The sequence below is a fragment of the Equus quagga genome, chromosome 8 (genome assembly GCF_021613505.1).
Source record: "Equus quagga isolate Etosha38 chromosome 8, UCLA_HA_Equagga_1.0, whole genome shotgun sequence".
Taxonomy (NCBI): domain Eukaryota; kingdom Metazoa; phylum Chordata; class Mammalia; order Perissodactyla; family Equidae; genus Equus; species Equus quagga.
The window spans coordinates 32955059-32976785 of record NC_060274.1 but is presented as its reverse complement, the minus strand read 5'-3'; the positions used below and the strand labels follow the sequence as shown (position 1 = coordinate 32976785).

At 39.6% G+C, this 21727-nt stretch overlaps 2 protein-coding genes across 3 annotated transcripts in view; both read right to left on the bottom strand.

The window, feature by feature from the left end:
* Window positions 1-359, bottom strand: part of HBP1 (HMG-box transcription factor 1) — a 28915-nt gene extending 28556 nt beyond the window's left edge. The window contains exon 1 of one of the 2 annotated variants that reach the window (XM_046670006.1): window positions 250-359. In XM_046670006.1, coding sequence (XP_046525962.1) covers window positions 250-264 — 15 coding nt within the window. In that variant the 5' untranslated portion in view covers window positions 265-359. The other variant, XM_046670008.1, reaches the window with a different exon arrangement.
* A 9166-nt stretch (window positions 360-9525) lies between these two features.
* PRKAR2B (protein kinase cAMP-dependent type II regulatory subunit beta) overlaps window positions 9526-21727 on the bottom strand; it is a 109247-nt gene continuing 97045 nt past the window's right edge. The window contains exons 7-11 of the mRNA XM_046670520.1: window positions 17761-17862; window positions 16545-16619; window positions 14308-14373; window positions 14031-14169; window positions 9526-11518 (exon numbers count right to left, since the gene is read on the bottom strand). Coding sequence (XP_046526476.1) covers window positions 11385-11518; window positions 14031-14169; window positions 14308-14373; window positions 16545-16619; window positions 17761-17862 — 516 coding nt within the window. The 3' untranslated portion in view covers window positions 9526-11384. The remainder of the gene's footprint in view (window positions 11519-14030; window positions 14170-14307; window positions 14374-16544; window positions 16620-17760; window positions 17863-21727) is intronic.

The window sequence follows — 21727 nt, the reverse complement described above, 5'->3', positions numbered from 1 at the left end:
CGGCCGCGAGCTCGCCCGGCCGCCGGGGCCCCGCGGGATCCTGCCCCTCCCGCCCCACCCCCACCCCTTCCCGAACGGGAGGACAACAAACCCGCCGCCGAGTGCGGGCAGCTCCGGCGCGGGCCGCCCCGGCCGCGACAACCCCGCCGGCGGCTCGCAGACCCCCTCTCCGACTGACGCCGGCCTCCCTGGCGCGCGTTCCTGCTCCCGCCGCCTCTCTCACTCCTCAACCGAAACTTTCCTACTTACCAAACCCGTCGCCATTACCAAGTCTTTCAAGCTCCGTCTTCCCCCTCCCCTCAACCCCCCGGGGGTTGAGCCTCCTCCCAGCTCTTTCGCTCCCTCATTGGGCTGCGGGACTGCCACTCGGGCCTTCCCCTTCCCCATTGGGTAATACCGTGGTCCGTCTCGGGGGGCGGGCTTGTATTGACTTTTGTGTTGTGTTTACTGGAGAAGACGGCGTGTCAATCACTACAGCGAGCGCTTCGGATTGGATTGCTGCCGAGACTCCGGGGACCCAAGCCAAACTTCGCCCACGAAATGGATTATGGGTTCGTAGTCTCAACCTTCCTCCTTTTCTCTGGGAAACTGCAGGCCGGAGGAACCGGTTGGACTACATATCCCAGAGGTGCGTGGAAAGCGCAGTCTTGATAGTAAACAAGAGTCATAGGGACACGTGTATCAGCTCGTTTGTTTTGGTGTCTAGGACAAAAGGGAGGGGGCGGAGGAAGGGAGTGTTTTAAAGCTTTGGCCTCTTCCCTTCCTTTGGGCCTGTGCTAGCGCTCAGAACAGGCCCAACGTCTCAGAGCAGCACCCATTCCGGGCCATAAACAGGCAGCATCGCTCGCTGCTCGAGTTTGGCTGGAGGCCAAGGTATTGTTTTAGTGCGAGGGGAAGGAGATGACTGCACAAGCGGAAGCACAGCAGCCTCGCGAGGGACCCAGTCACCCACAAATCACGGTCGCAGGCATGATGGGGATAATAAAGGTGGTGCTGGGCTCCAGCGGGAAGAACTAGAATTCCTTTTTCCTGAGCCTTGCCTCGCCACCCCCCGGGACAGACACTTGAGAGGTTTTCTTTGCCAGCTCTGTTCAGTTCACCCAAGATTTGTTGAATGCCGGCTATGTGCCAGGCACTGAGAGGCTTGGGAATGAACAGCGAGAGAGAAGCTCAGGGTCTAGAGAATTTACAAAGCTGGAAGCGGAGTGGGCGATTACTATTGACTTTGAAATTGAAGCAAGTCAAACTGGTGTTCTCTATATTGACCGGCTTGCTCGGGGCTTAAGGTAATCCAGAGGGGTATAATTTGTGACTTAAATTGACTTAATTTGGGAATCATTGTCTAAATTTCTCTGGTGAGTTTTTGTTAGCCATTTTCCCCCTCCTGACAGCTGGCCACTGATGAACGAGAAGAATGTCTTTCCAATTTGTTTCTACTAGGAGTTCCTCCTTAACTTACTAATGCTCTGACTCACCAGAGGCTGGCTTCTCTTGCTTTATAGTTGTCTTCACTTTAAACATGGCTGCCCAGCACAGTCCACCTATTTTGTAATTGATGATTTTACCGTTCACGTTACACAGACATGATTAAGCTTTTTTCCTTTGAACCTTTGGTGTTTAATCATTTATGCTGTAGGTTTTATATCTTTAGGTTACTAGATGTATGCTTAGTGTTTAAGAGGAGAACTTACATTAGTAAGAAATCCGTAAAGTCAAACTTTTGAAAAGAACGCGAAATCATAGCTAATTATTCTTAAACTCCCTACATTTCTTGAATTTTTAAATCTACCTAAAAGTAACATAAGAAATGAAGAAATCCCAAATAACCCTATGTTGAAATGAGTTTTCAGTTCTTTTAGTGATTCCCTGTTTGAATCCTTGAAGTGAAATTATTTGTAAGATAGTCCTCTCTGTGATCAAAGATGTACTTTCTGTATTCACGAATAGTAATCAAACAGGTTTTTTTTCTTAAGATAATTCAGAGGGCCAAGAAAATGCCTACGTTTTTCCCTGAGGAAAAAGTACAAGATTTGAACCGATCATCTTTCAGAGATTGTGATCCAAAAAAGAACTTGACTGTGTCCCTGCTATCCTGTAGATCCTTATTTCCTCATTTCCTCCTCCTCTGTTTTTTCAGTGGAGGTTCATTGTGCCCCAAAATTGACACTATAAACTCCAATGTGTAAGTTCTTCATAAGAAAAATCCGTGGAATTTACTTACTCATTTAAAATTAAAATCTGAGATATTTATAACTAACTCCCTCCAGGAAACTAAAAAGCTTTCCTTTCAAAAGAATGAGCTCTCAAGAGCATGAACCCCTCCTTTCCCTCTTCATTGCATAAACCAGGAGTTCTGCTTTCGGTTAAACCTTACTTTATTTGAAAAGTTTTTCTATTTGAAAGTCTTTACTAAAGGCTTAGTGCAGATATTTTTCTTCGTGGACACTGTGATGGGAAGAATAATTTCCACTTCAGATCAAGATATTGTGCATTCTTAGAAGTAAGAATTTATCTTTTAGTAGCACTGTGAAGTTTTTTCTGTTCACTCATTCATTCAAAAATATTTAGTTCCTACTATTTGTTGCCCACTGTGCTGGACTGATAAAGATACAAAGATATAAAATATTTTCACATACTTTCATCTTTGCCCAAGTCATTGAATATAAAGGTAAAATTCTGATAGTTCAGTCACAACTGATTAAGTATCTGTGTTAGAATTCTCTACCCCTTTCAGTAGACAATTAGTTCCGTCTTCTGACTTCCCTGGGAAATTGATGACATTAGTACCTGATGTATATTTAACAGGAACATCCTTATTATTATTTAGGTGACTGACAAAATCAGCCAACTCATAAGCCAGAACAAAGATTAAAGCACCAAACTAGTAAGATCTCCTTGGAAATCTTTACATATATAAATTCTACTCTTCCACTGAAACAGATATAATTAAAGAACTTTTATCTGTTCTTCAGATGTCTCCACGATAAAATTAACATTAAAAAATCAGTATCTTTAAATAACACTCTTGGTTAGCACAGGTACAATATATATACACCCACATAATTATACACATAAACTATGCCAAAATGTGTCAGGAAGTTATCTAAAATCAAGATGTCTTTTCAACAGTTGTAAAGTTACTTCTGTTATCATAATGAAATATCAAGTTCTAATTTTTTAAAGATAGTAAGAATAAAAAGGTAAATCCTATTTAGGGGTGAAATTAAACAGTGTATTTCCCTTGATTCCACCACATTTGGCCTACCAATGACTACACTGCTGGACTAAGAAAAAAGTTCAAGCACACGGCACTGCTTGAATACTGAGAATGTCGCTTTTCAAATTGTCAAAAGGTAAGCAAATGAAATCACTCAAATCAAGTACTAAAATTAGGAAATGGAGCACATGTGTGGTCTAAAACAGTAAGTGCCCACACTTTTCAGATAGCATCTTTCTTGGTAGACTATTTAAACTCTCACAGATATCCTTCCATATATCTTACCATATTTTAAAATGAGTTATTATAAAGTTATATAATTAGTTGAAAGTACTCAGGTAAACTCAAATCGTAATGAAATGCCTTGGAGCCAAAGATGTATTATGTGTTTCTTGTGCTTGTAATTACTGATGCAACTAAAAGTTTAAATTTGGTTCTGATGACCATAAAGCAAGACCCTTCTTCGGTGGTCAGTATGTGGGTCAACATTATCACCAGCAGGAGGAAGAGTCAAGGGAGAAAAGAGAAATCAAGAATGATTGTTGGGTTTCTAGCTTGGGTAAGGTTTCTGGCTTGGGTGATTGTGTTTTGTTGATGCTATTGACTGAGATAGGAAATGCTGGCAAGAACAGATTTGAGACGGGGAGAGGGGAAAGGATGGGTTCAACTTTAGATGATGAACTGGCTGTGTAGGCAAGAAATTGATGTACAGGGTTCCTGTTAGCAGCTGAACGTGTTTGGAGTTTAGAAGATCCAAGTCTAGAGAAATAAACTTGGCCATCCTCAGGACATAGAGGGGACTACCTATGTGGTTTCAATTGCCCTCAAAAAGCTGTTGTAAGTTGTCCCATTTGGTATAAATGAAAATGTGAGTATTTAGAGAGGGCAACAAATAATTCTACTTAATCCTACTTCCAATTTGGAAAAACAAGCAGCAGCAATATGAGGATTTTCATTTGCTCAAATGACTCTTCTCATGTCTTTGATTGGAAATTTTCTAGACTGGATAATTCCTGTTATCTGAACCGTGGACCACAATTTCCCACACTTTTTTCTGCTCATGTCTGTTTGGTATCCCAGGCCCTTCTCTGTGTATTTTCTTTCAGTTTCCAGTCAAATGCACCTCATTTTAGAGACAATTAAGTCTGCTACAATGCAATTAAAACCATAAGAACAGTATGTGCGTAGTCTTACCACACTGGGCCACGCTTGATATTTCTGCTTACATTCGCCTCCCCCAGTGTTTACATCAGCTCCTCCTCCTCTCTCAGTCACCATCTCTTACGCAACGTTTTGTCTGGGCAATGAATAGATGCCTGCAGAAAAAATGAGTGAAAACATAGGGGAAAACAAGCAGCATGAGTTTTCATGTTAACATGTAGTGGATTATGTGTTAGGCCGTACGTCATATGCTCTTTTGAACACTGACTCTCGAATAGCTCCCATGTGCTTTCTTGCTCTATATCTTCATCACTAGCATTTGAGAACAGGTCTCATCTTCTAGCTACATTATATAATAGGGACTATTCTGCGTCTTCCTCACGGTGTCAGTCACACAAAGGCAAACACCATGTGTCTAATTAATATACTTCAATTCTTCAAGCTAAACAGCATGTCATAATGTGCTATAGTAATAAAAATGTTGACGATATTTAAGTTCAGCTTTAAGGAGCAATTAGGAGAAAAAGATTTGCTAAAGATGTCTTTATAGCAAGCATCTCTCCTAAAATAAAATATGATTTGGCTTAAAAAAATGTCATTTGTGTACATTTCAAGAATATAGTTATTTTGTAAAGGGAAGTACACTTGTATTAACTGTCAGTCTTTGGTCTAAAAGAGGCAGTGGAATGCTAGGAATACACATTTATTCTCCTGTTCCTCAGCAGGATACACGGACATTTCCAATTAGGACAAAGATGGAAAATCAGCAATCAGAACTTTATCCAACATTTTGACTGGTCATATTTATTGCTCATAAACTCATTCAAGGGTTCCACTTTGTTAACTTTTTTCCTGTTAAATAGAAAACATTTAGCTCAGGTGCCAATCTTTAAAAAAAAAAAAGAAAAAAAAAGATTGGCCACAGTTGTTAGCTCAGGTGCCAATCTTTTAAAAAAAAAAAAAGAAAACATTTAGGGTTTCACTTCCGGGTTGTTGCAGTCAAGGGCCAAGGCTGCTTTTGTCACCTCAGAGTCCATTTCCAGGTGGCACTGCAACTTCCCCTTGCACCTGGAAATAAGGGCCTTCTTCTGGTTTTCCAGTTGAGAGTACAAAACGCCTTTCCTTACTATAGCAACTCCGTTATAATTGGTACTAACAAAACATTTCCTGTCTGCACATTCTGCAGTAGTATTTTTTATATTTGGGAAAATGGCAAGGGTCAGGCTGTGGTTAAATCAAAATGTGGGAGAGCCACCTCAAAGGGGGCATTTCATTTTTCTGGTATAGACATTTACTTCCACATCACACATCATCACATCTTCCCACGTATCAATGTTACAGCTTCTTCAGGATTTCCTAGGCAATGTTAGATTTACAAACTGAGCATCAAAAGGGACAGAATGACTCAGATCTGTTGGTCAAATAAAGTTCTCCTCTCAAAAAAATCTTAATGTCTCCTTTGGAAACTTTATGCAAATATCTCTATACAGTGGGCTCAATAACATCATTATTAGGAAAATATATGAGGCCAAGAATTGCCCAAGGAACCAAGAGCTTTCAGTGGCCCATGAGTTCTGCCATGGACTCACAAAGTAGGTGAATTTCAAGTTCCTGATTCTCCTGGGTTATACAGGTGAATTGACTTAAGTTCTCATAGTTATTGTTGGGCAAACAAGTCCTCGGAAAATAGCTGGTGTGCTTTACTGTTTCTATTTCCATAATACTTTCAAGGTGTTTTTAAAAAATACCTGTGAAGACTAACAACTATATAGTTTCAGTCACTCAACATTCCTTATAATTCTATTTCTCCCTGATGTATTAATAATTCTGCTTCTCCCTTAGGTATTAACATAATTGGATATTAGAATGCCTTCTTCAGTTCCTTAACAAAGCCTTGGCTTATGCAGATGCATTACTTACTGCTCTAGGCTTACAGCGTATAAGTTTCTTTAAGAATGCCTAAGGTCATCTAATCCTTGTTATAAACATGACATTTTCTTGAGAAAATTAGGGAATATTATATCAGTATTTTAAAGATGCTTTAGAAAGGAAAAGGACTAGCACTTAATCTTACATATTTCAATAAAATCAAAGGCCTTTGCTTCACGCCCTGTTTCACTTGCAGCTTTCCTTAGCATTTTAAATAGTCTGCTAGCAAGAGTTTATTAACAGTAAGCCAAATACATTCACCCAGCTGTGTCACACATAGTGTATATGTTAAAATATTTGCACCAAGCCCTAGTTCATATTGACATGTAGGAAACACACACACACACCTAGACACACACTTGATATTTATTTAAAACAAATAAGGGGAAGCATCTTTGTGTTAAAAGAATGTTCTCTGAGAACTCAAGAATACAATCCCATTTACAATCGCTACAAAAATTAAAAAAGAAATCTAGGAATAAATTTAACCAAGGAGGTGAAAGACCTGTACAATCAAAATTGTAAGACATTACTGAAAGAAATCGATGACATAAAGAAATGGAAAGACATTCCATGCACATGGATTGGAAGAAAGTTAAAATGTCCATACTACCTAAAGCAATCTACAGATTCAATGCAATCCCAGTCAGAATCCCAATGACATTCTTCACAGAAATAGAACAAAGAATTCTAAAATTCATATGGGGCAACAAAAGACCCCAAATAGCTAAAGCAATCCTGAGAAAAAAGAACAAAGCTGGAGGCATCACAATCCCCGACTTCAAAATATACTACAAAGCCATAGTAATCAAAACAGCATGGTTGGGTACAAAAAGAGACACAGATCGATAGAACAGAATTGAAAGCCCAGAAATAAAACCACACATCTCTGGACAGCTAATCTTCAACAAAGGCACCAAGAAAATACAATGGAGAAAGGAAAGTCTCTTCAATAAATGGTGTTGGGAAAACTGGATGGCCATGTGCAAAAGAATGAAAGGAGACCATTATCTTTTGCCATACACAAAAATTACTTGAAGGTAAGACATGAAACCATAAAACTCCTAGAAGAAAATATAGGCAGTACACTTTTTTTTTTTTTTTTGAGGAAGATTAGCCCTGAGCTAACATCTGCCACCAATCCTATTTTTTTGCTGAGGAAGACTGGCCCTGAGCTAACATCTGTGCCCATCTTCCTCTACTCTATATGTGGGATGCCTGCCACAGCATGGCTTGATAAGTGGTGCATAGGTCTACACCTGAGATCCAAACCAGTGAACCCTGCACTGCTGAAGTGGAACATGCGAACTTAACTGCTGAGCCACCAGGCTGGCCCCAGCAGTACACTCTTGACATCAGTCTTAGAAGGATCTTTTCAAATACCATGTCTACTCAGGCAAAGGAAACAAGAGAAAAAAATAAACAAATGGGGCTGGTCCGGTGGTGTACTGGTTAAGTTCACGTGCTCCACTTCGGCAGCCTGGGGTTTGCAGGTTTGGATCCCGAGGTGCAGCCCTAGCACCCCTCTTCAAGTCATGCTGTGGTGGCATCCCACATAAAACAGAGGAAGATTAGCATCAGATATTAGCTCAGGGCCAATCTTCCTCACAAAAAGAATAAACAAATGGGACTTCATCAGAATAAAGAGCTTCTGCAAGACAAAGGAAAGCAGGAACACAAAAAGACAACCCACCAACGGGGAGAAAATATTTGCAAATCATATATCCAACAAGTGGTTGATCTCCAAAATATATAAAGAACTCATACAACAACAACAAAACAATCCGATCAAAAAATGGGCGGAGGATATGAACAGACATTTTTCCAAAGATATACAGATGGCCAATAGGCACATGAAAAGATGTTCAACATCACTAATCATCAGGGAAATGAACATCAAGACTACATTGAGATATCACCTTATACCCATTAGAATGGCTATAATTGGGGCCAGCCCCGTGGCCGAGTGGTTAAGTTCACGTACTCCACTTCAGTGGCCCAGGGTTTCACCAGTTCCAATCCTAGGAGCAGACATGGCACTGCTCATCAAGCCATGCTGAGGCGGCATCCCACATGCCACAACTAGAAGGACCCACAACTAAAAAATACACAACTATGTACTGGGGGGCTTTGGGAGAAAAAGGAAAAAAAAAAATCTTAAAAAAAAAAAGAATGGCTATAATCATCAAGAGAAAAAATAACAAATGTTCGAGAGGAGGTGGAGAAAAGGAACCTAATACACACTGGTGGGAATACAAACTGGTGCAAACACTATGGAAAACAGTATGGTGATTTCTCAAAAAATTAAAAATAGAAATACCCAATGACCCAGCAATCCCCTACTGGGTATTTATCCAAAGAACTTGAAATCAACAATATAAAGAGACTGACACACCCCTAGGTTCACTGCAGCATTGTTCACAATAGCCAAGATGTGGAAGCAACCCAAGTGCCCATTGACTGATGACTGGATAAAGAAGATGTGGTATATATATACACAATGGAATACTACTCAGCATAAAAAAGACCAAATTGTCCCATTTGCAACAACATGGATGGACCTTGAGGGTATTATGTTAAGCGAGATAAGCCAGACAAAGACAAACATCATATGATTTCACTCATACGTGGATGATAAACACACGGATAAAGAGAACAGATCAGTGGTTACCAGAGGGGAAGGGAGTTGGAGGGTGGGCATAAGGGGTAAAGGGGCACATATGTATGGTGATGGACAAGTAACAATGTACAACTGAAATTTCACAATGTTATAAACTATTATATATAAAAAAAGTTCTCCAAGAAGAATTCTTACCACCTACAATGCATCCTTGAATGAAAGTTCAACAGAGAATTTCCACCTGGTAAGGATTCTTGGTTAGTGATTAAATAATGACATCCACGAGTCAAACTAGAGATATTTTAATTAGTTACTTTAACACAGAAATTCCCTAAATTCCCAGATTTATTTAGTTATCCCAAATGGCCAAATTAGTCTGCAATATACCACAGTTATTTATATCACATATGATTAATAGTTAAAATTTTAGAAAACCTATTGCCATACAGAATACTTCTTGCTGTATTATGCCCAAGGGGATCGCTGCCACATAGGCCACAGCACTATCATGCTTTCACATAATGCAGGATGCACTACGCAAGTCATACTAAAGAAACAAGCCAAAAAAAAAAAAAAAAACTTCATTAAAAACAACATATTTTATTATAAAAGTGTGCTTTATTATAAGGAAAATTTAAATATAACCAACAATACTGAAAATACTGTAACTGGCATGTACAACCTTGGTCAGAGTTCTTTATTTGAGAGGAATTCGTTTGCTATTCCATGAAGAGTTAACAATCAGTTTATGCAACAAAATACGTAACTGGAAAAAGTGAATCAAGTTAAGAATTCAGAATGACGAACCAGGAATTTGGGGTTCGATGTGTTTTTTCTTGTTTAACAGACACGGCTTTTAAAATAAAATCTGAAATAGAAAAGAAGTCATCCTCACGTAGTAAGCTCTCTTCCTACCAGAAAGTTTGCAAAATTGTTAAACAGTGTTCTAAAATGTGGCTGAAGTTATACTTTACATACTTTAACTTCTTATATATACATTATCTGATTAACATATTTTAACCACGTTTTCATTCTACAAGTAAGACCATAAACATTCTCGAACAAGACCACCCTAGCCACAGAATAATTTTACCCATGTATATTTATTTCTCTGAAACATGTTTCCCAAAATGAAATTGCGCATTTAAAAATGAACTGGTTACAATTAATCTCTCTGGACACTGGGGTCATTGGAGGCCTAGAAATCACATAAGAGTATATTGCTTTGGCTGAATAAAATTAAATTCACCTTATGGAGCAGAATAATGAGCAGAGCAGTTAGCAATGAAAATCTATTCAGTCTGAGTTCCTTCTGCCCTTTTACCTATGAATCTACATGAAAGCAAATGGCAAGGCCTAATGGGGACACCTGGAATGGACGGAAACCCCTTTTATCTCTACATATGGTTTTGCTGATAAAAACTTCTCTCTACGGCCTTCAGGGAAACCACGGGAGCAGGTGTCTGCAAAGGATTGTACTGTGTCTGCCTAGCGAAGGCCAAAGAAACATCCTGTGGGCGTGGTGACAAGGACCCCAAAACTGTTTTGGCATAGGAGGGTTTTTTTTTTTCTTTTTCAGTATATGTAAGATCTCGGGCTTTTAGAAGACAGATAAGTTTAAATAGCTTTTTAAAAAAACTTTGTGACATTACATGTCGAACTAATTTTTAAAGATAAAGAAAACAGAGAATTGCAAAATGAAAAAAGGAAGCAGAGAAATATTCTTTACAAGGAAAATGTGTTAATGATCTCTCATCTAAAAAAGATTTCTCCTTCCCTATTATCATAATGACTAAATTGCCTGTCCTTAAAACCACTGGAATATGTAGGTTACTGACATATGCCAAAGAAGTCAAAATGTACTTTATTGCAAAAATATAAAAGGTCTTTAAATTGCATATGATGTTTTATACCATTTCACCAATAGGCCAAGGCCAGCACATAACTTATCAAGCCAGAAGAACTTTAAAACAAAAATGATTAAAACTGTACTTACTAGCTATAGTGAGTTGTAAAAAGAATATGAGGCCATGCTGTACAGCATGATTCACTGCCAGGATCCCTCTTACGTGGGCATATCACTAACACAGCAGTCTGAGAAAGTCAAAATGAACACACACCACCTATGAGAACACCCTTGAATTATCTTCTTAAACACTGATACTTTCCATATATTACAATCATTTGAATAAACTTTTTCAGTCAAATCATAATTCTGTGGAGTAGAAAGTCCTTTTATCAGTTTGTCGGTATTTTTATGATCTACTCTTTGGAAAGTGATGTTAAAGCCTATTGACTATTAAATCACTACTCTGTTTACAGATACATTGTCAATGTAGAAAAAGGAAAAACCTGGAGTCACAGAAAATGCTTGGCATCTACACAAACACATTGTCAGTGGGCTAACCACTACTGCCTGCTTGGTCACTACAGGCCTTCTTGCTCCACACTTTTGCCTCATGCAGTGGGTTCCACGATATCCATGTTGGTTCCAAACAGGGCCACCAACTGTTCTTCATAGGTGGCAATGTTCCTCTTCATAATTTCCATGCAAGGTCCCAAAAGCCTTTCAAACGCCTGCACATCCATGGCTGAGCAAAGGGGAGAATAAAGACAAATCAATCACCGTCTCTGTAAATCTGCAGAATTTCTAAGTCGTCTCTGATACCCATTCTGCATGTATGTCCACAACGCAACAGTGTTTTTAGATCAATATTATAACACACAAGAGAAAGGCATAAAAGGGAAAATGTTCCACTTCACAAAGGAAGCAGCCGGGCGCCCTCGGCAACACGATGTGCACCACGAGGCTGGCGGGAGGTTCCCCATCCGCGCTGGGAAGAGAAGGAGCGACTGTCATGGCAAGGCCTTGGAGTTTAAAAAATTACATCAGTTTTGATGTCACCACCTTAGTAACAGAAACTCCTTAAGGCAAGACAGTGTTTTCTACCCTGTTTTCCCTCGTCGGGGTTTACAAGGCCATGTTGTGAAGACCCAGTGGGACCTGTTACATTTTTATTCTTTTATACTATTGTCTAGTCAACTCAAAATGGCAACCCAGATTATGTTCTGTCCATTTCCATGAGTTTGTGCCATATGTCACTTTGCTTGCCTGTCTCATGCATTTTTTAAAGTAAATTTATAATATACACATGGAAGATATGTTCACACTCTCTACCAAAGAAATACATATTAAAATACCGGGGGTTTTGGCTTTCAAATTCACAAAGGTAAAAAGGCAATGTTTACAAGAATTGAGTGCGTGGACATTCTTGCACTGCTGGTAGCATGCAAACTGGTACAAATAAAAGTGATCTGCCAATATATATCAAAAGCCAGAAAGAGAAAACCAGCTTCTGAGACCATTTCTAAGGAAAAATCCTATATATGGAAAAGTAGTCTAGACCCACACACACCAGGAAGCTGCTCACCCCCAAAATGAAGCCAGAACCTTCAAAATATTTACCAGTGGGAATGATTAATCATGTATAATGTGCATAGATAACTAATAGAATATTACAATTTGATGTAATAAAATGAATGAAAATGCCTCTGCTATAATGAATGGAAAAAGCAGTTTACAAAATTAAAAACAGGAAACTCATGCAAATAAAAAAAGACAAGAAGACATTACACTAGGATGTGGAAGTCACTGGCTGGTGGTGGTACAGGTGACTCCTGGTTTTTCCTGCCTTTTCTGTATTTCTCAAATTTCCTTTAATGTGAATAGAATAATTTATTCTAGCAAGAAATTAACAGGACTTCCCTCACACTACCTTCACTCTTACTGTCTACTATCTCCACTCGGGAAATTACCTGTCAGTTTCTAATTGTGTTCTCTTTCATCCAAGCATAACACTTGATTAATATTATACTTACTTAAAACCTTTTAAAAAGTGACTTCTGTAAGAAGTTAATTCTGAGGATACTTGCAAATCTTAAGAACACTGAAGCTAAGTTTATTCTACTGAACTGTGGATGAGGAGCACAGAGTGGCTAATTACTGTTGAATCAATTTTTTTTTTTTTTTGGAAGATTAGCCCTGAGCTAACATCTGCCACCAATCCTCCTCTTTTTTGCTGAGGAAGATTGGCCCTGAGCTAACCTCTGTGCCCATCTTCCTCTACTTTATATGTGGGACGCCTGCCACAGCATGGCTTGATGAACAGTGCATAGGTCCGCGCCTGGGATCCAAACTGGCTAACTCCAGGCCGCTGAAGCAGAGTGTGCAAACTTAACCACTGTGCCAGCCCCTCAATTTTCTTTCTTTCTTTTTTTTTTTGGTGAGGAAGATTGCAGCTGAGCTAACATCTATGCCAATCTTCCTCTGTTTTGTATGTGGGATGCCACCACAGCATGGCTTGATGAGTGGTCCTAGGTCCGCGCCCTGGATCCAAACTGGCAAACCCCAGGCCGCCAAAGTGGAGCACACAAACCCAACCACCACACCACAAGGCTAGCCCCTTGAATCAATTTTCTTAAAGAAAATGTCATCAATATTCACACCTCCTGAATTACGTTTCTCATTATTAAGGAAGCTATTTCTCGTATATAAAGTCTCATATATAGAGAGAGGTCTTCCAGCCGAAGATGGCATTTCTGTCAGGCTGCTATGTAGTATAAGAGAGTAATAAACAGTGGAACCACAAAGAAAATTTCCCTGTGCTCTGACAGACCTGAACCTTTGCTTCCGAGAACCAGGAGGAGTGAGTACTCCCACAGACATTCCGACTCTCCCTGCACAGCTTAGCGTACTTTATAAAAATGTCGTCTGAGCCTTCTTTTTTGAGGAACACAGTGCATGTTGTTTTGAAAGATTAGATATAAACCTGGTACTTGGAATTCTCATTTTAACTCCTAAAATAAGATGCTATTTCATGCCTATAAAAAAAAAAGAACACGATATGTATGTACGCAAAGATTGTTAAAGAAAAAAAATGGCTTCCGCAAATTGATTTTATAATGCCATGAATCCTAACCTTGTTATATGTTGTGGGGACCATAAGACGTGTGAACCCAATAAAATAACACATACAACGTGAATATATGAAGTGCAGACGTAATTTCAACCAGGAGCAGCACGCCCACCGCTATGAGTCCTACCTAAACATTTGACGGTCCCAATGGCGTGAGCGGAAGCGGCTCGAGGTTTGTTAGTCACCAGGGCCAGCTCTCCGAAGTACTGTCCCCGGGAACACCGAGCGATTTCGACTGCGCCGTTCTCTTCTGCTTCTGATTTACCCTGGCAAGGTAGATAGAAGCATTAACTCTTACCCAGCGTATGAAAAATGAAAGCTAACCTTAGTCTAAACTTCAGAAGGAAAATCTGTTATGTTCCTTTCTAATTTTATGTGGACTTTTAGACTTAACAAACGCTTACCTTCCTTTTCATAGTGATTTTCACTTCTCCAGATTCTACGATGAAAAAAGAATCAGCCAAATCTCCCTGTGAGAATAAAACAAAAACAGAGGGTGAAAATGCAGATGCAGCTGACGGCACTCCTGTTCCCCATCAAACCCCTGAAATCAATCCGACCCCAGTGTTCACACGATTTGCCTGAAAAGTGAGGCCTCGAGGAACAAACTACCTTTCTAAAATGAGAGGTTACGATCGACAATTATATAGTAACGATTTCACTTGTAAAATTATTTGAAATAAAATACTCTCTACTATAGCATCTCTGCTAAAACTAGCCAAGAAAATATGGCAAGTAACAGGGGGGTGAGAATTTGACCCCAACTTCAGCCTGGATAGCAGCACCATTTCCCAGCAGCGTCTCCGCAGTCAGCAGGCACACGTCTGCCGATCCTGTCCACCCTGTGTCATCCTAATACATTGGCCTGGGGACCTGAGGGAGCCTATTGACTCCCAAAGAGCAGAAAGCACCCAGAGTTACTGGGAAACGGGAGATGTGGGCCTGAGGCTTTCACTGCCCTTAGCTAGGGACCCAACTCCAAGATGCCAGTTTCCTGACACTCCACCGCAAGGCCCTGAACAACTTCCCAAAGAAAAGTGCTGCCATTCTAACTACAGACCCGTTTTTTTTTCTTGGCTTTGTTTTTGAATGAACGCTGTCTTCATTTCCAACGATGCCTTCTGAATTAAAGAGTATAATACGAAAGAAAACAAATACTGGCTTTTCTGAGCCTCTCAAAGTGGTTCTGGAGAAACCTAGGTATTTCACAACTCTTTAGGACAACTCAAGAAATACAGTATCAGATTACATGACAAAAATAAATGTGGAGCCTAGGTTTATATAATATAGTGCTGACATGTATGTTTATAAATGCTTAAAAGACAACTAATACCTCAAAATATCTTTGATAAACCCTAAGTATAATATACATATCTTCTTTCCTTTATCTTTATATGAGGTTTTCATAAGAGCTTCATGTTAAATTTTCAAATGTTTTGAATCATAATAGGTCTATCGACTACTGTGTCGTTTTGTTTGTTTTCAAAACATGTTCTAAGCGCATGTGAAACCTGGATGGAGTCTGTGGACTGCGTCGGTGTCAGTGTCCTAGTCTTGATGTGATGTTACAGTGGTGCCAGATGCACGGGGAGAAACGGGGGGGAAGGGTGCCTGGGACCTCTCGGTACTGTTTTTGCAACTTCCTGTGAATCTATAATTATTTCAAAAGAAAAGGCTAAAAGAAATCATTCCAAGAGTGCTCTATACTTTGTCATTTATCAATTTATTTGGCAGAACCTCAGCTCTGTTCTCTAATTTGACTCCACTTCGCAATCCCCGACTGCTCTAATCTGTGCATGTGCGTGTGTGTGCGTGTGGAGACTGATTTACTTGTTTCTTTGCCTTCTAAAACAATCACTCTTTCCTCAGTCTCACACACTTTGAATCTTGTTCTACAGAGATCAAAAGAAGAGAGGATATTTTAGAGAAAGAGCACAATCCAGTTTAATGTCATGGTACAAAAATTACAGAATCTATTGCAAATCTGTTCTTCAAAAATTGTACCTAGGAAATCAGGTGCTATCATCTGCATGCTTTACCTGTGAACTTCAACTATCTTCATAAATCCTACTTCTTGGCAGCCCTACTCTAAGCAAGGTATGTGACACTACTGGTTCCAACTGGGATCTTAGCAAAGGAATAAAGGTTGAACAGCCCCTTAGCCCCACTGATGCCTGCAGGCCAGGATGGTCTGTGAGCAGTGTGTTCCCTCCTCGGTTAATTTATCAGGGAGGAGCCTCATCATGAAGTGATGACGCAGAACTCTCCAGTATCTTCCACCGCACCCTGCGAGTCCTCACGAATCTCATGGACACTCGCTCTTTTTTCCTCTTATAAATGACATCTTTTTCTTTACATATATGTGAATTTCATGTCATGTCCAAATGTAAAATTATGCAGAAAGCCATTTGATGATTTAATACATATTCATCAGGAGCTAATGATGTAAATAAAAATATTCAAATAGCTCAATGGCTGTAAATTAAACCATTTGTAATAGGTCATTTGATGGATGTAATATTCATTTAATCCATCACTACAGACTAATTACAGACACATAAGAACACCTGGTCAAGATTTACAATGTATAAGAACTTTTTGGAATATAACCCGAAACTGAATTACGTAAAAAGCATTATACCTGAGCAATGATTTGCTCTCCGTCGCTGTAGACTTTGGTGCCGATCACATCCACCACTTTCAGGCGTTCAGAAACCTACAAAGAAAAAAAGACAATATTAAACAGAAACAGACTAATGGAGTAATATTGTGTATTTCAGAGGTTAAAAATTGGTAGCCTCTAGGCCAAATAAACTGAGCAGTGTGTGTCTTATATTAATTACCAGCATTGTAAAATAAACAAATTTCTCACAAAAATTCGAATTTCCAGCTTCTCTTAAAAAATCAGGAAACTGAGCAACACACAGGCCCTATTTCCACACGGCAACGACACACTATGGTGGCACAGCAGCTGGTTTTTTACATGGAGCACATGTTCTCCAGTTTACTCAAGTCCCTTCCTGGCTTGGTTCCTTCTTTATGTTACTTGCCTAGCTCAGAAGGCATTTGGATTTACAAGCCCTGATCTATTTTTATTTAAAGAGATATGCTGTTAGAGAAGATGAGCTGCCTAATATGCATCTGTAATGTGGCCAAAGTTTCTACCAGGCATAAACTGACAATCCAACAAAGAGAGATTTCAGCAGATGAGTCAGAACTGACCCCCAGGTTTCCGGCCATGGTGGTAGAAGGAAGGCACTGCCATCCACTAAGGAGGGGAAGAAGGGGAGGGGTAGATTCGAGATGTCTGTTAGACATCCGAGAGGCGATGTTAAATACACAGGCGGATAAATGAGTCTGGCATTCAAGGGAGGGGCCTGGCCTGGTTATGGCAATTTTCGGACCCATCAGCACAGAGACGGTAGGTGTTTAAGGCTAGGGGACCTGACAAGTTCCCCAAGTGAATATGTGTAGCCTGAAAAAAAGGGAAGGCCAATTTTAAGAGGAAAGGAGAAGAGGAATAAAGAGCAAAGATGAGTGAAAAGGAGAGGCTGGTGAGGACATTTTCTATTTAGATAACCTCTCCTGTAAAGGTCTAACTGGTGTGGCTACCACCTGTATCTACATGATTGTTCTAAGTCTGCTTTTAAAAGACCACATATAAATGTGCTACAGATTCTGGTATAATGACAGGTAGTAAAACAAATACTGAGTTATACAAACGCCACAATTTAATCCTTTCAAATGAAAATATGGATAGATTTTTACACCAAGAAGCTTTTCCATACAACTAAATATTCCTAACAAAACAGACGCTTCTAAAGCAAAGCAAAATGAAAGCATAAACAGAGACTGACCTCCAAAGATTTAAGGAACGGCAACGACTCAATGAAGCTTTCATACATTTTTCTCTTTTTGGCGTTATTTTTCACAATTATTCTCCTGAAGGTTACTCTGTCCTAAAATCAGGATATCAAATACAAGGACAGTTAAAAGGTAGATTTTTATGGGGGAAAAAAGTCTGAAGAGAGAGTTTCATTTTATTCCCTAAATGGAACAAACAATAATGAAAGATTTAGAAATAAAAGATTAATATTATTATACTTTTAATGCAACTCCTTTCAGATTTTTGTTTCTTCAAGCATAAAACATAAAATCATATAAAATGTTATCTTCACTTTTTTAAAGGAAGCATCAGTTCACTTTAATTCAGAAGGAAATCTGACAAACATATAATTTAGCTATACCCACAAGGTGGCGCTCTTGAACCATTTAAAAAAAATGGATACTGGCGTATAGTTCTTTTTTTCCCAGCTTTTTTGAGAGAGAAGTGACCTATAATAGTGTCTAAGTTTAAAGTGTATAACATGTTGATTTGATACACATATTTGCAAAATGATTACCCCAGTAGGGTTATTTAATAGTTGTATCCTGTCACATAATTACTATTTCTTTTTTATGGTGAGAACATTTAAGATCTAGCCTCTTAGCAACTTTTGGTATATATTTAGATCCCCAGAATTTATTCATCTTATAACTGGAAGTTTGTGCCCTTTGACATCGTGCCCTTTCCCCACCCCCAGCCAACCACCACGCCAATCTGTTTCCATGAGTCTGGGCTAGCACTGAATTCTTCTACTGTGCGTGACAGCCCTAGAGTGTTACGCAATCAACTTGGTGGGACATGACAGCATTTTTATAAGAAATAAAGTAGAACAGAAAATATCAGAGTGTATCCATTGGAGCAAAGTGTTGTCTTGCTCAATATTTACTTCAGTTACACACAAAGACACACACACACATGCAGTGGTTATGATGTCTCTTTGTGTTTCTTAAAGTGGACTGCAGTAAAAAGTACATGAAAAACACTATTCGAAAATGTTTTTTAGTCATAAAGCAATTATAATGTAAGAGATCTTGAAAAATTATTTACTCTAGCTTCTTTGCCACACCCATATTATGTTAGTTTTCTTTTTTAAAAATGTGAAGGCACAGAGAAATTACAACTTTCTTGAGTAGGGTTTAATTCCAGTGTTTATCATGCTCATAGTTTTAAAATGTTCCTATGTTTATACTACTTAATCTCAAAGATGAGGAACTTAATTAAGAAACCAGGGCAATCTTTAAAGATAGCTCAAAAAATGGTTTTCCTATAAATTTTATTTTCAAAAAATTCCTGCAAAAACTTTTAGTTCTAAATTAAAAGCCCTCAGAATTATGTTAGTTTGGCATACATTGATAAACAATTATATAATTTTAATAGAAAATAAAAATAATTTAACACAAAATAAAATTGTTAATAACATTAACAATTATATAATTTTAATATAAAATAAAAGATGTTATTTAATTAATAAATTACTGTGCCAATATATTAAGGCTGAATTTAAATGAACTGCTACAACTAAGAAAAATGCCAGTGTGGATGCAAGTCTCTAGCAAATTAAACATCCTGTTCTCTAATTTAGTTTACTACAGTTTATAAGGGTGGTAATTTGGACTTGTATTCTTAATTTTTTTTTTAGAAGAGAAAATTTCACAATTAATAAAAATATTGAAATAATTTCCAAGCCTGCCTCTGCATCAGAATCAGCTATAGTGTTAAAAAAAAAAAAAAAAACCCAAGGTTTCTGAGATCCCAGACTTTAATAACTCCAAATCTCTGTATGCAGGGCTCAATAATCTCTATTTCATAAAAGCTCCCCAAGTGATCCTGATACATAATCAGATTTGAGAACCAGCTGCAACACCATTTTACGGACAGAGTTTATTGCAAAACAGAGAAAACTAGAAATAGTTTAGTGATTTAGAAATTAACAACGGGGGGGAGAGGAGGAGGGAGAGAGAGAGATACCGGGAGCACAGGACAAAATAAAATAAAATGAGAAGGAAAAAAGAAATTAACTACAATGAGCTATACGTCTCAGGAAGAATTTCCTATTAATGGCCCAGCTCTTCACACCCAGTGTGACATACAAATACAGTCCAGAAAGCCCCATTTCCAATGTCTTCATCCTGGTCCTTGCAGTAATCGCCTCTCTGAACCATCAGCACGGCTGTGCAGATGAGTTAATCCTCTGAGGCTCCCAGCGGCCGAGCGGCATTTACAAAGTCAGGCTACACTACAATGGACTCTTCTCTTGGGATTTCCTTATCTTTACACCAGCACATATCTGGCAGAGCTCCAATCTGTTGGCCTTGAAAGAAAAATATCTTTTCCAGTCGACTTTCTCTGAAAAGGGGCTAGTTAGGTGAGTTGGTCTTAAAAAGCAGATTTGAAGTATTAACTGATTGTTAATTCTAAGTGTTTTAAAAAGTTTTTTAAAAAGCCATTGACTTATGCACATACCCCAAGGTGATCCTCACAAACTGCCCACTTTATTATAAAGTTTAATAACATGTATAGATTAGTACAGATCTCTGAAAATGCTTAATCCTCCTTGAGAGCTTAAGTATTGAGCACACGGGGAAATGCTGGGACTTGATACCTCAATAAGGTTTCTCCCAGGGCTGAAAACTATCAGTATTCTAAAGGGGCCCGCCTGCAAAATATGTGATCTTGTACCGAGGACGTGCAAGGAGGTGGCTTCCTTCCACGTGACAGTCTGATCCTGGCTGGCAACCCCACTGGGAGGTGTTTGAATTTTCAAATGATAGCTTCCTTAATGGAACAGGTCACAGCAGACCTCAGGTTCCCCTGCCACTCTGAGGACAGGCACACACTTCTACGGCCCAAGTCTGCTCTGGTTTGGAGTTTTTCCTTTGCTGGCTTTGGGTGTTCAAATCTCTGCTAGTCCTTAAAACACTTCAGATGAGGAGGTCTCTTCCACCTGAAGCAATTCCAGTTTTCCTTCTACAACTTAAAAAGTAACTCGTCCCATTTTTAATAAGTAAACAGTCACTGCCTGGCTCTAACAAGAGGTAATGTACAGTATATCTCGTTTCTCTGATGAACAGATATTTTCCCAGCTGAATCCACTTCATCAGATCCCGAGTCAGGACTGAAGAACGTGTAACTTCTGTAACACTGCAGTCCTCGGCAATGAGACTTTGAACATGCTTCAAAGGATCTCAACCTCTCCTGCTTCCACAAAAGGATTTGAGAGAAACAACCTGGAAAATGCATGACAAAACCATAGGCGGCTGTCTTCCACAATTTGACAAGAAAATACAAATATCGTAAACATTCCACTAAATCCGTGCTGAAGGCGTGTTCTGAGCACCCACAGCGCCAGGCTCTCCCGGGAGCTTATGAGAAATGCTGGCTCACGGGCCTCACCCTGGACCCGCTGCCTCGTCACGGTGACCCGCAAGCACGGCAGAGTCTGAGCAGCGTGCCACCTTCAACACTCTTTAGAGGGCCAGCTGTGCCAGTGCCTGCCGCTGCATCCTGGTGTCACCTCCGAGACTTTCAGTCTTGTAGAAAGACCACAGTAAGAAATTTATTTTAAAAGCCCAGGTCCCGCCCCGAGAGATTCTGCTTCAATCTGTCCTAGGCAGGAGGATTTTTCTTGAAACACCCCACGTAATTCCAATGCGCGGCCAGGTGACCAGCAGGGGCCTGGAGTGCTTGTTCTCCACGTGGCTGCTTCCACGGCAAAGCTGCTCCCATTCCCCGTCCACCACATGAGAGGACCCGTCCGCCGTCCACCGTGGTCGCTCACACCCTTGCGTGCATCCCAATCACGAGCCGGGCTCGCTCCGATACACGTCGCCAGGCCCCTTCTCCAGAGTTTCTGATTGAGCGGGCTCAGATCAGTGAGTGGGGCTCCAGAATCTGCATTTCTAGCAAGTTCTCAGGTAATACAGATGCTGGTGGTCAAG